We start from the raw sequence: 16,969 nt of genomic DNA, 5'->3' as shown, positions 1-16,969 counted from the left end.
GTGCCTGCACTGCCATGGACACCACCAGGTACAGCAAGTGGGGCGGCAGCTCCGAGGAGGTCCCCGGAGGTATGAGCAAGGACACTGCCCCATTCCTGCCCCAGTGTCTGGGGTTTGATGGGGGAGGGGAGGGAAGGGTTGAGACAGGCCAGGGTTGTGGGTGCAGGAGAGACACCACAGGCCATAGAGCCAGTTGGACCAGGGTCTAATTCCAACTCTGCCACTTAGAAGCTGTGTGACCATAGGCAAGTTACTTAACTTCTCTGAATCTCAGTTTCCTGGGAGGAACTCAGGCCTCCAGGGCTCAGTCCTGGGGGACCCAGCATGCCGTCATTGTTATGCCAGGGCCCTGGGGACGCTGGGTGCACTGGAGCAGGAGACCCCTCTTCTTGGCTCTGGCTGTCCTGGTCGCCACAGTCCTCTGGGCTGTGATTCTGAGTATCCTATTGTCCAGTGGTGAGTGACTCTCGATGGAGAGGCGTTGCGTCCGGCTCCCCTGGGGACACAAAACCCCCACTGCATGGCGCACCAGCTGCATCCTGGCGTCCTGTTCGCGTCTGAGTGTGAGCAGAGTGTGTGTACATCTTTGGGCCGTGTGCACTCACGCGCGTATGTGTGCAAGTCCCCGCGCGTTTGTCTCCTACCGGCGTGTGTGCACATCGTGTGAGCTGTATGCCTGCCCGCCCGCTCCATGGTCCCGAGTTGGGGGACCCTGCACCCCCCCCGGGCGAGGGGAGGATTCCCGAGTCCCCGGCCTCGCCTGCAGGAGCCTCTCTCCGCAGCCTCCACGGAGCGCGCGGCGCTGCTTGACGGCCAGGACCTGCTGAGGACAAACGGTGCGTGCAGAGCAGGGCGCCTGGGCCCCCGGGGCGTGCGGGGCGGGAGCGTCTGAGACCCTGGAGATGGAGTCTCGAGTGCTTGGGGGCCCTATGGTCCCTGAGGCTGGCCCCGGGGTGGAGAAAGAGGTCCCCTGAGTCCTCCCAAATGACCCGAGGGGCATGCATTTTGGGGCGGGGGTCGTTCCAGCCTCAAAGCAGACGGCGGCGCTGGGTGCCCTGAAGGAGGAGGTCGGAGACTGCCACAGCTGCTGTGAGGGGGCGCGGCCCAGGCTATCCGCGCAGGGACGGGGTCTTGCGGTCGCGATGGGAGGCGGGCCGGGGCCGGGGCCGAGGCCTGCGGCGGGTGGTGCGGGGCGGGCTGGTCTCCGAAGTCCCGCCCCATCCTCGCCGCCCTCGCCCCTCTCACCCCGCGGCTCCCAGGCTCGGGGACGCAGGCGCAGCTGCAGACCACGCGCGCGGAGCTTGGGGAGGCGCAGGCGAAGCTGATGGAGCAGGAGAGCGCCCTGCAGGAACTGCGTGAGCGCGGTGAGAGCCCGACGCGACCCCAGCCCTGAGCCCTGGCCGCGTCCCCCGACCCCGACCCGGTTCTGAGTGCTGACCCCCGACCCCGATCATGCACCCCGTCCTGACCCTGACACTGCACTCTGACCTTGACTGCCACTCCTAGCGCCAGCCACACCCAGACCCTGCCCAGTTGTAACCGCCCTTGACCCTGTGCCGTCCTGCACGCTGGCACCGAGGGTACAATGACCACAGACAGGGGTCCTGACCTTTAGCTAGTCATGACCCTGGTCCTGGCCCTGACCCTGGTCCTGGCCCTGACCCCAGCCATAATCCCTGCTCCCTTGACCCCGCAGTGACCCAGGGCTTGGCTGAAGCCGGCAGGGACCGTGAGGACGTCCGCACTGAGCTGTTTCGGGCGCTGGAGGCCGTGAGGCTCCAGAACAGTGAGGGAGACGGGGGGGTTGGGGGCGGGCTGTGAGGGCGTAAGTGGACCCTGTCCCTCCTGGACCTTGGCCTGGTTCTGTGTCTCCACCCCTGAGCCCGCGGGGCCGAACCCCTACCCACTGCATCCTCTCGGTGCGTTCCCTCTGGAAGCACGCGACCTCTCTGACCCTCGCCACCCCGCAGACTCCTGCGAGCCGTGCCCCACGTCGTGGCTGTCCTTCGAGGGCTCCTGCTACTTTTTCTCTGTGCCAAAGACGACGTGGGCGGCGGCTCAGGGTCACTGCGCGGATGCCAGCGCGCACCTGGTGATCGTTGGGGGCCTGGATGAGCAGGTGCGCAGGGGGAGGGGGCGTGGTCAGGCGGTGGGGCGGGGCGGGGCGGACTCTGCAGGCTCAGATGTCCCCTCCTTTCTAGGGCTTCCTCACTCGGAACACGCGTGGCCGTGGTTACTGGCTGGGCCTGAGGGCTGTGCGCCATCTGGGCAAGGTTCAGGGCTACCAGTGGGTGGACGGAGTCTCTCTCAGCTTCAGGTGAGGGAAAGGCTCCTGGTGAGACCTGGGGAGGGAGACAGGTTAGGCTCTAGAGGACATGCTTTGGCTAGATCTCAGGGACCCCTCGGCTGGGGCTCCATGCTTAGGAATGGGCAGGCTGGACCCAGGAACTGTCCTCAGGTTAAATTCTGGGCGTTAAAAAGTTATATACCAGGTGTATACTCAGGTTAGACAGTTGGGGTGTCTAGAGTAGACCCAAGCAATAAACAGGCTACAGCCTGGAGAGGAAGGCGGGACCCCGAGTTCATCCTCCGTCTAGATTCCCAGCAACACCCCCACTCAACCACTGTAGCCACTGGAACCAGGGAGAGCCCAATGACGCTTGGGGGCGCGAGAACTGTGTCATGATGCTGCACACGGGGCTGTGGAACGACGCACCGTGTGACAGCGAGAAGGACGGCTGGATCTGTGAGAAAAGGCGCAACTGCTGACCCCGCCCAGTGCCCCGGAGCCGCTCCCACTGCAGCACGTGGTACCCTGGGGGCTGCTCTCCTCCCGGGCTCCTGGAGCTGATTGCAAAAGAGTTCTTTCTTCCTCATCCACCACTACTGAGTCTCAGAAACACTCGGCCCAACATAGATAGCCCTGTCCAGTCCAGTGCCTGGGCTCTGGGACCTCCATGCCAACCTCATCCTAACTCCACTCACGCAGACCCAACCTAACCTCCACTAGCTCCAAAATCCCTGCTCCTCCATCCCCGTGATATGCCTCCACTTCTCTCCCTAACCAAGGTTAGGTGACTGAGGACTGGAGCTGTTTGGTTTTCTCGCATTTTCCACCAAACTGGAAGCTGTTTTTGCAGCCTGAGGAAGCATCAATAAATATTTGAGAAACGAATCCAGGATCCTGGCTCTGGTGAGATCTTCTATGCTTTATCCTGGATGTCCTAGTTTAATCCATACGAGTGACCCCTGGACTCTCTCAGTGACCTCTTGGCCTTTGGTGGGTAACTTGCACTGGTCCAGGAGGGCTTGAAGGTAGGGGCAGTTTCCCACTCTACACCATTACTTCCTCAGTACCTGGCATGGGGCTTGGCTCAGAGGGTGCTGGGGACACAGAAATGGGTCAGACGCAGTCCTTTCCCTTGGGACCTCTGCATTCTGGTCTAGCTGGGCACAGGAACAAAGTGACCAGTAATTTAATGGATGAATGCGTGGAGAGGACATCTGAAGCATTTGGAGGGGCCACCTTTGTCTTTGGGGAGAGGGACTGTCCTGAGATACTGCAGTCTTTGAGAAGACTGTCACCTCATCGTGGAGATTATGGGCATCCTGAGACAAGCCCTTGAGGCAGGTGGGGGACAGGGTACCCTGATGGAATGAGCAGGTCCTTTCTGCTCCATGCATCTAGGGTCTGTGACTATTGGATGGGTCGGTCAGGAAATACATTCCAGAGAAGGTGGATTTTCCAAGGGACAATGGAATTTTGAGTAGATGAAGCTGGGAAGGTAGGACTTGGGAGGCAGAAGGCCCAGGAAGAAAAAGGCCTGGAGAGTGGGTGTGGTGGTGCAAGCTTGTAGTCCCAGCTACTCAGGAGGCTAAGGTGGGAGAATTGCTTAAGCCTAGGAGTTTGAGACTGCAGTGAGCTATGATCATGCCTGTTGATAGAGTCACTGTTCTCCATTCTGGGCAATGCATTGACACCGTGTCAAAAAAAAAAAAAGGAAGGCTACGAGGTTGGAAGAAGGTACACAGATTGCTAAATTCACACGGCAGTGTATGTTACATAGAACCTGGCTTTCTCAACGAGGGACTTTTGATCTGAATTCACCCTACACTCCCAGTTTCTTACTTCCATCTCGGAGAGTTAGGGGCTCTCCAAGAACTTCCCATGGAGACAGGTTCAACAGGGGAGTGACAGGTTGGCAGCTTTTAGTTCTGTGCAGAACTGAGTCTAGAACTACAGGCTGCTGGGAGCCCCCAGGCTGCTGGACTGTATAACAGCATCAACTGAGCAGGAAATAGAAGAACACTATCACATTCCCTGGCCAGGTGGAAATCTTCCACTGCTGTAACCTGTCAACCCCCCTATCCTCTGATCCCTCTAAACCTGCAGTCTGGAGCAGGCACTGGGCAAGTCCAGGAGCCTATTGACTTGCCTACTGGACTGAGGGCCAGGCTGCTGGGCTTCCAGATACAGTTGGCTTGGAGGAGTGTTTGAATTTCCCACCACTACTGTAATGGATTTTGCTGGGCAAAAACCAAGGTCTAAGGATGTATTAATCCGTTCTCATGCTGCTAGTAAAGACACACCTGACACTGGGTAAGTTATAAAGGGAAGAGGTTTAATGAACTCACAGTTCCACATGGCTGGGGAGGCCTCACAATCATGGCAGAAAGGAAAGGAAGAGCAAAGGCATGTCTTACATGGCGGCAGGCAAGATAACTTGTGCAGGAGAACTCTCATTTATAAAACCATCAGATCTTGAGGCTGGGCATGGTGGCTCACACTTGTAATCCCAGCACTTCGGGAGGCCAAGGCAGACGGATCACGAGGTCAGGAGTTCGAGACCAGCCTGGCCAAGAGACCAGCCTGGCCAATATGGTGAAACCCCATCTCTACTAAAAATACAAAAATTAGCCAGGCGTAGTGGCAGGCGCCTGTAATCCCAGCTACTCAGGAGGCTGAGGCAGGAGAATTGCTTGAACCCGGGAGGCAGACGTTGCAGTGAGCTGAAGGTCATGCCATTGCACTCTAGCCTGGGTGACAGAGCGAGACTCCATCTAAAAAAAAAAAAAATTAAAAAATTAAAAAATAAGACCATCAGATCTCGAGACTTATACACCACCACAAGAACAGTATGGGGAAACTGCCCCCATGATTCAATTATCTCCACCTGGCCCCACTTTTGATCCATGGGGATTATTACAATTCAAGGTGAGATTTGGGGAGGTGGACACAGCCAAACCATATCAAAGGGAAAACGTTTCTTTACCTCTTCTTTAGCTTTTCTAGAGCTGTTGTCCTCATCTTTCTTGACTCCTGGCCCCTTCTTCCATCTTCAAAGGCAGTAGGGTAGCATCTAGCTTCAGCTATGACAATTACTCCTTCTGTATCAAATCTCTCTATGAATGCCCCCACAATCACCTTTTTTTTTGAGACAGGGTCTGGCTCTGTCACCCAGGCTGGAGTGCAATGGCACGATCATAGTTCACTGCAGCCTCAACCTCCTGGGCTCAAGAAATCCTGCCGCCTCAGCCTCCCAAGTAGCTGGGACTACAGGCATGCACCACCACACCCAGCTGTTTGTTAGTTTTTTTGTAGAGATGGGGTGTCACTATGCTTCCCAGGCTGGTCTTGCCTCCTTCTTATATGAACACTTGGGATTGCATTTAGGGCCTGACCCGATAATACAGGATGATCTCCTGTGGTTCCTTTTTTTTTTTTTTTTTAATTTTCTTTTTGAGGCAGGATCTTGCTTTGTCACCTGGGCTGGAGTGCAGTAGCACGAACGTGGCTCACGGCAGCCTTGACTTCCCAGGTTCAAGTTCAAGCAATCCTCCAGGCTCAAACAATCCTCCTGCCTCAGCCTCCTGAGTAGCTGGGACTACAGGTGTGTGCCACCATGCCTGGCTAATTTTTTTTTTATTTTTTGTTGAGAAGCAGTCTCATTACGCTGCCCAGGCTGGTCTCAAACTCCTGAGCTCAAGTGATTCGCCTACCTTGGCCTCCCGAAGCACTGGGATTACAGGCATGAGCCACCGCTCCTGGCCTCCTGTGATTCTAAATGCAGTTCTGCCACTATTCACCCAGACAGTGCAGACTCCACCCACAGGTTAAGGACACAGTCCCCATCAAGACTGCTCTCATTTCAGATACCAGCTACAAGTTTGGGGATCCCCGGCCACCCACATTTCTGATCAACTGCCTACAAATTCTCCTGACCCTTTCAGGTTCCATAATTCACTAGAATGACTCCCGGAACTTAGGAAAATGCTATACTTACGATTTCAGTTTGTTTTTTGTTTTGTTTTGTTTTGTGTTTTGTGTTTTGTGTTTTGTGTTTTGTTTTTATTTGTTTGTTTGTTTGTTTTTTGAGACAGTGTCTTGCTCTTTCGCCCAGGCTGGAGTGCAGTGGTGCGATCTCAGCTCACTGCAACCTCTGCCTCCTGGGTTCAAGCAATTCTCCTGCCTCAGCTTCCCAAGTAGCTGGGACTACAGGCATGCGCCACCACCATGCCTGGCTAATTTTTATATTTTTAGTAGAGACGGGGTTTCACCATTTTAGCCAGGATAGTCTCAATCTCTTGACCTGGTGATCCACCCGCCTTGGCCTCCCAAAGTGCTGGGATTACAGGCATGAGCCACTGTGCCTGGCCCTGATTTCAGTTTTCTTAACAAGATACAAATCAGGGCCTGCCAAATGAGGAGATACATAGGGCGAGGTCTGGGAAGGTCCCAAACACAGAGCTCCTGTGTCCTTCCCTATAACATCAGTACACATCACTCTCTCTATGCCTTCCCCACTCCCAGGGTGATGGGTTCACCAGCCAGGAAACTCCACTGAGCTCAGTGTCCTGAGTTTTTATTAGGGTTTCAGTATGTAGGCAGGATTGATCCAATTACTCCTTCAGTGTTTCAGTTTTGTTTGTTTGTTTTTTTGAGACCAGGTCTTGCCCTATTGCCCAGGCTGCAGTGCAGTGGCACAATCATAGCTCACTGCAGCCTCAACCTTCTGGGCTCAAGCGATCCTCCCACCTCTCAGCCTCTTGAGTAGCTGGAACTACAGGCACATGCCACCACTCTGTCCAGCTAATGTTTGTATTTTTTGTAGAGACGGGGTTTCACCATATTGTCCAGGTTGGTCTCGAGCTTCTGAGCTCAAGTGATCCTCCTGCCTTGGCCTCCCAAAGTGCTGGGATTACAGGCATGAGCCACCTCACAAGGCCTCAGGAGTTTTTAGTGGGGTCTCATTACATAGGCAGGATTGACTGAATCACTGGCCTTGTGATTGAACTTTATCTCCAGTTCCCCTTTTGGTCAAGTGGCTACAAATTCGAACCCTCATGGTTGATGTTTCTGGCATGACCAGCCCCCATCCTAAGCCACCCCGTCATATAAACCCAAGTGTGGTCCAGGGCCCTGATGAATAACATAGACTCGCAGCACTTGGAAAGTTCCAAGGGCTTCGACGCTTCCTAGCAGGAACCAGGGACAAATTCTTCACCACACAAGCTCTTCCCATCTTGAAATCCATCACCACGTCTGCAAAGTGTCTTTTGCCATATAAGGTGACGTTCACAGGATCCAGGGATGAGGACATGGTATATTGCAGGTCATCACAAATCTGTATTAGCCAGGGTTCTCCAGAAGGACTGAACTGCTAGGATATATGTGTGTGTGTGAGATATAGTTAGGATATTTTTCCCCACCCAAATCTCATGTTGAAATGTGATCCCCAGTGTTGGAGGTGGGGGCTGGTGGGAAGTGTTTTGGATCATAGGGGCAGATTATTCGTGAATGGCTTGGACCATCCCCTTGGTGATAAGTGAGCTCTCACTCGAAGTTCACATAAAATCTGGTTGTTCAAAAGTGTGTGATACCTCCCCTGCCACGCTGTCTCTTGCTCCTGCTTTCACCATGTGAGACACCTGCTTCCCCTTTGTCTTCTGCCATGACTGGAAGCTTCCTGAGTCCCCTCCAGAAGCAGATACCTCTGCTTTGCTTCCTGTACAGCCTGCAGAACCATGAGCCAATTAAACCTCTTTTCTTCTAAATTACCCAGTCTCAGGTATCTCTTTATAGCAATACAAGAATCGCCTAACACAGCTGGGTGTAGTGGCTCACGCCTGTAATCCCAGCACTTTGGGAGGCCGAGGCGGGCAGATCACTTGAGGTCAGGAGTTCAAGACCAGCCTGGCCAATATGGTGAAACCTTATCTCTACTAAAAATACAAAAATTAGCCAGGTGTGGTGGTGGGCGCCTGTAATCCCAGCTACTTGGGAGGCTGAGGCAGGAGAATCACTTGAACCCGAGAGGCGGAGGTTGCAGGGAGCCGAGATCGCACCACTGCACTCCAGCCTGGGTGACAGAATGAGACACCATCTTGAGAGAAAAAAAAAGAACAGCCTAACACAATATTAAAGGGAGTTTATTTGGGAGAATTAGCTCACACAATTACAAGGCAAAGTCCTATAGTAGGCCATCTTCAAGCCCGGGAAAGACAGAAGGTGGTAGCGTGGCTCAGACCCAGTCCAAAAGCCTTAAAAACCATGGAAGGGGACAGTGCAACCTTCAGTCTGCAGCCAAAGGCCCGAGAACCCCTGGGAGGCCACTGGTGCAAGTCCCAGAGTTCAAAGGCCAAAGAACCCAGAGGCTGATGTCCAAGGGTAGGAGGAGAGGAAACCAAGTGATTGGCACAGCAGGGGAAGAGAGAGGAAGCAGACTCAGCGAGCAAGCCAGCTTCTCCCACCTTCTTCCACCTGCCTTTGTTCTAGCCACGCTGGCAGCTGATGGGATGGTGCCCACTCACACTGAGGATGGGTCTTCCCCTCCCAGTCCACCGACTCAAATGTCAACCTCCTCTGGTAACACCCTCACAGACACACTTAGAAACAATGCTTCACCAGCCATCCAGGCGTCTCCCTCCATCCAGTCAAGTTGACACCGGGTGTTAAACATCGCAGCATCACAGCACAGGGCAGAGCCAGCTGAGATAGACTCCCAGGTGGGACAGCAGTGAGCTACTTACCTAGAGGTCTAACTGCTTGATGAGCCAGGTTAAGTGATGGTCTGGATGATGCAGACAGATTGTAATCAAACACACTGACAATGAGGTGGAGACTCCGGATCGAATGAAGAACAACAGAGACAGAACGACAGACGGACTTCATGGCTGGGTGTGGTGGCTCACACCTGTAATCCCGGCACTTTGGGAGGCTGTGGTGGGCGGATCACCTGAGGTCAGGAGTTCGAGACTAGCCTGGCTAACATGGCAAAACCCCGTGTCTATTAAAAATACAAAAAAATTAGCCAGGCATGGTTGTGGGTGCCTGTAATCCCAGCTACTCAGGAGGCTGAGGCAGGAGAATCGCTTGATCCCGGGAGGTGGAGGTTGCAGTGAGCTGAGATCACGTCATTGCACTCCAGCCTGGGTAACAGAGTGAAACTCCATCTAAAAAAAAAATTTTTTTTTATAAAGAACAACAGATGGACTTCAAGTCTGACCGACAGCCTCAATGGGGAGCCCCTGCCAGGCTGTCGTGACAAATGTACAACAACAGCACAAGCAGGCACAAGAGGTTTCAGCATCTCCCCTGAGGATGGAGCTGAGAAAGTGCCAGCTGTGGCTGAGGCAGAAGGAAGAGAGGCTGAGTGCAGTGGTGTGCACCTGTCATCCTGAAACCCACCCAACAGTCTCATAGAACAGGGGTCCTTATCCCCCAGGCCACAGACCAGTACTGATCTGTGCCCTGTTAGGAGCCAGGCCACACAGCAGGAGGTTAGCAGCAGGTGAGCAAGCAAACCTCATCTGTGTTTACAGCCACTCTCCTTTGCTTGCATTACTACCTGACCTCTGCCTCCGGTCAGATCAGCAGCGGCATTAGATTCTCATAGGAGCATGAACCCTATTGTGAACTGCACGTCGAGGGATCTAGGTCGTAGGATTACCTAATGCCTGATGATCTGTCACTGTCTCCCATCACCCACAGATGGGACTGTCCTAGTTGCGGGAAAACAAGCTCAGAGTTCCCATTGATTCTGCATTATGCAGAGTTGCATAATTATTTCATTACATATTAAAATGTAATAATTATAGAAATAAAGTGCACAATAAATGTAACTCAGTTGAATCACCCTGAAACCATCCCCCACCCCAGTCTGTGGAAAAGTTGTCGGCTGGGTGTGGTGGCTCATGCCTGTAATCTCAGCACTTTGGGAGGCTGAGTTGGGCAGATGACCGGAGGTCAGGAGTTTGAGACCAGCCCAGCCAACATGGCGAAACCCCGACTCTACTAAAAATACAAGAATTAGCCGGCCGTGGTGGTGTGTGCTTGTAATCCCAGCTATTCGGGAGGCTCAGGTGGGAGAATGGCTTGAATCTGGGAGGCGGCAGTTGCATTGAGCCAAGATCGTGCCACTGCACTCCAGCCTGGGCAACAGAGCAAGACTCTGTCTCCAAACAAAAAAGAAAAAGAAAAATTGTCTTCTACAAAACTGGTCCCTGGTGCCAAAAAGGTTGGGGACTGTTGCCATAGACAGTTCTTTTCAATAAACATAGAAATTGACCCTGCGGTCTTTTTTTTTTTTTTTTTTTTTTGAGACGGAGTCTTGCTCTGTTGCCCAGGCTGGAGTGCAGTGGCACAATCTCGGTTCACTGCAAGCTCCACCTCCTGGGTTCACGCCATTCTCCTGCCTCAGCCTCCTGAGTAGCTGGGACTATAGGCATGTGCCACCACGCCCCGCTAATTTTTGTATTTTTAGTAGAGACAGGGTTTCACCATGTTGGCCAAGCTGGTCTCAAACTCCTGACCTCCAGTGATCCACCCTCCTCAACCTCCCAAAGTGCTGGGATTACAGGTGTGAGCCACCATGCCTGGCCTGACCCTGTGGTCTTAAAGCTTGAAATCTAGCATTAGTTTTATCTGGCCAGGCGCGGTGGCTCACGCCTGCAATCCAGCACTTTAGGAGACTGAGGCGGATGAATCACTTGAGCTCAGGAGTTTGAGACCACTCTGGCCAACTTGGCAAAACCCCGTCTCTACTAAAAATACAAAAAATTAGCCATGCATGGTGGCGGGCGCCTGTAATCCCAGGTACTCGGGAGGCTGAGGCAGGAGAATCGCTTGAACCCAGGAGGCAGAGGTTGCAGTGAGCCGAGGTTGTGTCACTACACTCCAGCCTAGGTAACAGAGAGGGACTCCGTCTCAACATAAAATAAAATAAAATTAAAATTAAAAATAAAAGGCTGGGCGTGGTGGTGCACACCTGTATTCTCCTGTACTTGGGAGGCTGAAGCAGAAGGGTTGCTTGAGCCCAGGAATTCCAGGCTACAGTGAGCTATGATTGTACCACCGCACACCAGTCTGGCAGAGACCCCAGACAGCAGAGTTAAATTGGACTGCCCTGGGATCCTGTCCACGGCCAGTGCATGCCCTGGAGCCCTGGTACCCCCAGGCTCAGATTCTGGGGGCAGCAGGGCCCAAGGGAGCTCCAGGTCAGGAGCCCAGAGAGCCAAGTGGCTGGCCTGGATATTTCCGTCCTTTCCTCACCACCTGCCATCCGCATTTATGATCAGCTCACAAGCCCTACCTCCCATTTGCCTGGCTGTAACCCACCAGTGTTCCAGAAGGCCCATAAAGACCCCAAATGAGAGAGTCAGGTCCCAGGCCCCAGGCCACACCCTCCACTCCAAGATTCAACTTCTCTGGGAAGAAAGGAATCCCTGGATCCTATCCCTATTTCTGGAACAGACCTTAACCTTCAGTTGGCTTTTGTTTTCCTGGAATATTGGTGGTGCCAGGAAAACTATTCTAAAGGCTGACAGGTGGATGAGTGTGATGGTTCACGCCTGTAATCCCAGCACTTTGGGAAGCTGAAGTGCGAGGATCATCTGAGACCAGGAGTTTAAGCCCAGCCTGGGTAACATAGTGAGACCCCCAGCTCTATAAAAAGAAAATTTTAAATTAAATGAGCTGGGCGTGGTGGTACATGCCTGTAGTCCTATCTACTCAGGAGGCTGAGGCAAGAGGCTTGAGTGCAGGAGTTCAAGGTTACAATGAGCTATGATCACGTCACTGCAGCAGTCCACCCTGAGTGACATAACAGGATCCTGTCTCTATTTCAAAAAACAAACAAACAAACAAAACAAAATACAACAAAAAACAGGCTAGGTGCAGTGGCTCACGCCTGCAATCCCAGCACTTTGGGAGCTGAGACAGGTGGATTGATTGCCTGAGTCAGGAGTGTTCAACCAGCCTGGACAACATGGTGAAATCCCATCCCTATCAAAAATACAAAAAATTAGCCAGGTGTGGTAGCATGTGCCTGTGGTCTCAGCTACTCAGAAGGCTGAGGTGGGAGGACCACTTGAACCTGGGAGGTGGAGGTTGCAGTGAGCTGAGGTCACGCCACTGCACTCCAACCTGGGTAACAGAGCACGACTCCATCTCAAAAAAAAAAAAAAAAAGGGCTGATGGGGATGCAGGAAGTGGCCTGTGCCTGACAAACCGTGTGACATTTCCCCAGAGCCTGGTGGGACCGACGCCAGACCCAGGCTGAGCCCCTCAGCATTCTCAAGACAGACCCACTTTCCTGGAGTTCCCAGGGGCTCGGAGAAACCCCTGTAAGACCTGAAATACACCTGTAACAACCCTGGGGCACAACACCAATTGCTTAGAACACCATGAAAGGTCTGTAGTAGGCAAAAAAATGCCTTCCCCAAAGATGTCCCTGTGCCAATCCCCAAATCTGTGAATATGTCATACCTTAGGTAGGTATCACAAAGGGATTTTGCACATGTGATTAAAGTAAGAGTCCTGGCTGGGCACCGTGGCTCATGCCTGTAATCCCAGCACTTTGGTAGGCCAAGGCAGGCAGATCACTTGAGGTCAGGTGTTCGAGACCAGCCTGACCAACATGGTGAAACCCTGTCTCTACTAAAAATACAAAAATTACCCAAGCATGGTGGCACATGCCTGTAATCCCAGCTACTCGGGAGGCTGAGGCAGGAGAATCGCTTAAACCCGGGAGGTTAAGGTTGCAGTGAGCTGAGATGGCGCCACTGCACTCCAGCCTGGGCAACAGAGCCAGACTCCCTCTCAAAAAATTAAAAAAAAAAAAAGACTCCTAAAATGGGAGAGATTATTTTAGGTTATCTAGGTAGGCCTGAAGTAATGACAGGTGTCCTTAAAAGTGAGTGAGAGAGGCAGGAGAAAATCAGAGAGGTAGAAGCCCTTCAGAAGGGGCAGAGTGCTGTGATGTGAGGGCTCCACCCACCATTGCTGGCTTTAAAGATGGAGGAAGGGGGCCAGGTGCAGTGGCTCATGCCCATAATCCTTGCACTTTGGGAAGCTGAAGTGGGCAGATCACCTGAGGTCAGGAGTTCGAGACCAGCCTGCCCAACATGGCAAAACCCTGTCTCTACTAAAAATACAAAAAATTAGCTGGGTGTGGTGGTGCACGCCTGTAATCCCATTTACTTGGGAGGCTGAGGCAGGAGAATTACTTAAACCTGAGAGGTGGAGGTTGCAATGAGCCGAGATCACGCCATTGCACTCCAGCCTGGGCGACACAGTGAGACTCTAATGAAAGAACAGAAAAGAAAAAAGAAAAGAAAAGGAAAGAAAAGAGAAAAGAAAAGAGGAAGAAAGGAAGGAAGGAAGGGAAGGAAGGGAAAGAAAGGAAAGAAAGGAAGAAAGAAGGGAGGGAGGGAGTGAGGGAGGGAGGGAGGGAAAGAGAGAAAGAAAGAGAGAAAGAGAAAGAAAGAAAGAGAGAGAAAGAGAAAAAAGAAAGAAAGAGAAAGAGAAAGGAAGGAAAAGAAAACTGTCATAGTGAAATGTTGGAGTTCAGATCATGGTTGCTGCCCTGCTGGGGCCCACAGTCTGGCAGAGAGAGGAAGAGGTGGTGAGGACAGATAGAGGGTGTGCCCACGTGATGAGGTTTGACATGAACAATTCTGGAAAAGTAACTCCTTCGCTGCATTTCCGGCCTGGGGAGTGGGGTACAGGGAGAGAAAGTAGGGTCTGCCCTGGAGAGACCAATGGGGGTTTGTGCTGGAAAGCAGGGCATGGAGGCAGAGAGGGGCACCTTCCAGCCACTCCCTGATTCTTTTTAGGGGGTGTCCCCACCACTAGCCCCCTGAGTGACCACAGGGCAACTCTCTCTGGGGCTCAGTCAGCAAATTGCTGGTGACCTTGGAGCCCAGCTAGGGTTTCCTGGATAGAGCAGCCCCATGGTGATCCCGCTTTCCAAAGTCATGACTTTGAGACAGAGTAGTCTGTTCTTATCAGCCTCCCACCCCCTCCCCCGATCCCAGGAAACCCCCTCAGATCCCGAGGGCTTCTTCCTAGGAAGGCTGGGGAGTGTGGGGAAGTCCCCAGGGTGCTCTGCAAAGAAGTGGGGGCAGATAGAGTATCCTCGTCAGGCCTGTCCCCCAAACCACCATGAGGATTCTTACCTTTCCTGTGTCCCCAGAGCCAGACACAGCTCAAAAGGATGAATGTAGCGGACGCCAACAAAAAGCCCAGAGTTGGGGCCGGGCACGGGGGCTCACTCCTGTAACCCCAGCACTTTGGGAGGCTGAGGTGGGTGGATTATTTGAGGCCAGGAGTTCGAGACCAGCCTGGCCAACATAGGGAAACCCCGTCTCTACCAAAAATTAGCCGGGCATGGTGGTGCATGCCTGCAGTCCCAGCTACTGTGAAGGCTGAGGCACGAGAATCGCTTGAACCTGGGACACGGAGGCTGCAGTGAGCCGAGATCACGCCACTGCACTCCAGCCTGGGCAATAGAGCAAGACTCCTCTCAAAAACAAATAATAATAATAATAACAACATCTGTCTCCTAGGGTATAGTGGTCAGCTGAATAACAGCTCCCCAAAGATGTCCACATTCTAATCCCGGGAACCGGTGACTAGGTCACCTTATATGGCAAATGGGGCTCTGAAGATGGAATTACGTTAAGGGTCTTGAGATAGGAGATCACTCTGGATTATCCAGGTGGCCCAATGTCATCACAGAGTCCTTACAAGAGGAGGCAGGAGGATGAGAGTCAGAGAGAGATTGGAAGAGGCTGTGCTTCTGGCTGTGAAGATGAAGGAAGAGCAGGACATGGTGGCTCATGCCTGTAATCCCAATGCTTTGGGAAGCTGAGGCAGGAGGATTGCTTAAGGCCAGTAGCTGGGGACCAGCCTGGGCAACATAGGGAGACCCTCATCTCTACAAAAACTCAATATTTTTTTTCGAGGTGGAGATCTCGCTCCATTGCCAGGCTGGAGTACAGTGGCACGATCTCGGCTCACTGCAACCTCCGCCTCCTGGGTTCAAGTGATTCTCCTGCCTCAGCCTCCCGAGTAGCTGGGATTACAGGCATATGTCACCAAGCCCAGCTAATTTTTGTATTTTTAGTGGAGATGGGGTTTCACCATGTTGGCCGGGATGGTCTCGATCTCCTGACCTCGTGATCCGCCCACCTCGGCCTCCCAAAGTGCTGGGATTACAGGCGTGAACCACCATGCCTGGGCCTACAAAATAATTTTAAAATTAGCTGGGCGGGTGGCATGTGCGTGTGGTCCAAGCTACTCAGGAGGCTGAGGTGGGAGGATGGCCTGAGCCCAGGAGGTCAAGGATGCAGTGAGCTGTAATCATACCACTGCACTGCACTCCAGCCTGGGCAGCAGAGTGAGACCATCTCTCCAAAAATAAAACAGAAAGGCAGGCCATTGTCACTGGAGAGGCATACAGAGGGGGCAATACAGAGGAGAAGGTGTCAGCCACACAGGGCCTTGCTGGCTGCCGGGTTGGGAGCTGCTTAATTATGTGAGAGATATTTTTCAGGAAATCGTACTAAAAATGTTCTCGTTTTTAGAGCCTGCCTATATCTGGCATTGGGCTGAAGGCTTTATGCACACAGCAACCTATGTGACAGATTTTACAGATGAAGTTATCCCCATTGTACAGGTGAGGAAACTGGGGCCCAGAGAGGATTAAGTCACACGGCAGGTAAAGGGGTGCAGCTGGGCTGGGAACCCATGGCCTTTAGTTACCCACATCAGGGGTTACACAGTGGTGGCAGTGACCAGGTGTGTCCAGCAAAGAGGCAGCACCCACCACTGTCCTGGCAGACCCAGAAACCGGCATGAGATCAGCAGGGACAGAGAAGAAAAACACACGATCCCACACCAAAGTCCCTAGGGGTCTGGGGGCCTGGGACCCTGAGGATGAGGTCTGGAGGCCTGGATTCCTGGGTCTTTAAGATACTAAGCCTCACTCACACCTGTAATCCCAGCACTTTGGGAGGTTGAGGTGGATGGATCACCTGAGGTCTGGAGTTCAAGACCAGCCTGGCCAACTTGGTGAAACCCCATTTCTACTAAAAATACAAAAATTAGCTGGGTGTGGTGGGTGACTGTAATCCCAGCTACTCGGGAGGCTAAGGCAGGAGAATCACCTGAACCTGGGAGGTGGAGGTTGCAGTGAGCTGAGATCGCGCCACTGCACTCCAGCCTGGGCGACAGAGCGAGACTCCATCTCAAAAAAAAAAAAAAGAAAAAGAAAAAGAGGCTAAGCCTAGGTCTGTGAGGGTGGGGTCTGGGGGCCTGGCTTCCTGAGTCTTCAAGAGACTAAGCCTGGGTCCCTGAGGATGGGGTCTTGGGGCCTGGCTTCCTGGGTCCCTACCGGGCTGGAGGCGTGGGTCTCTCAGGGATTGAGAGGCTGGAGTCCAACCATCTGGGTCCCTGAAGGGCTGAGAATTTGAGTTCCTGAAGATGGGGTTTGGGGGTCTGTCTTCCTGATCCTTAGGGAGCTTAGCCTGAGTCCCTGAGGGTGGGGTCTAGGGGCCTGGCTTCCTGGGTCTCCAGGAAGGTGAAGGCCTGGGTCTGTGAGGGTGGAGCCCGGAGTCCAGGATTTCAGGGTCGCTGAGGGCGTTCTTGGAGAGAAATCCCCAAATCTCCCAGGCTGGGCCTGGGCTG

General features: G+C 53.1%; 1 protein-coding gene across 1 annotated transcript; it reads left to right on the top strand.

Annotated features, from left to right (window-relative positions):
• On the top strand, positions 1–3,182 carry CLEC4G (C-type lectin domain family 4 member G). Its single transcript, XM_002828562.2, has 9 exons — positions 1–69; positions 346–456; positions 783–836; positions 1,027–1,089; positions 1,260–1,364; positions 1,697–1,786; positions 1,971–2,119; positions 2,202–2,317; positions 2,631–3,182. Exons 1-9 carry the CDS (start codon positions 15–17, stop codon positions 2,767–2,769), a joined length of 882 nt encoding a protein of 293 aa, XP_002828608.1. The 5' UTR covers positions 1–14; the 3' UTR covers positions 2,770–3,182.
• The last annotated feature ends 13,787 nt before the right edge of the window (positions 3,183–16,969 follow it).

Source organism: Pongo abelii, chromosome 20 (assembly GCF_028885655.2).
Source record: "Pongo abelii isolate AG06213 chromosome 20, NHGRI_mPonAbe1-v2.0_pri, whole genome shotgun sequence".
In the NCBI taxonomy this organism is placed as follows: Eukaryota; Metazoa; Chordata; class Mammalia; order Primates; family Hominidae; genus Pongo; species Pongo abelii.
The sequence above is the reverse complement of the archived record's forward strand: the minus strand, read 5'-3'. Positions and strand labels throughout refer to the sequence as shown.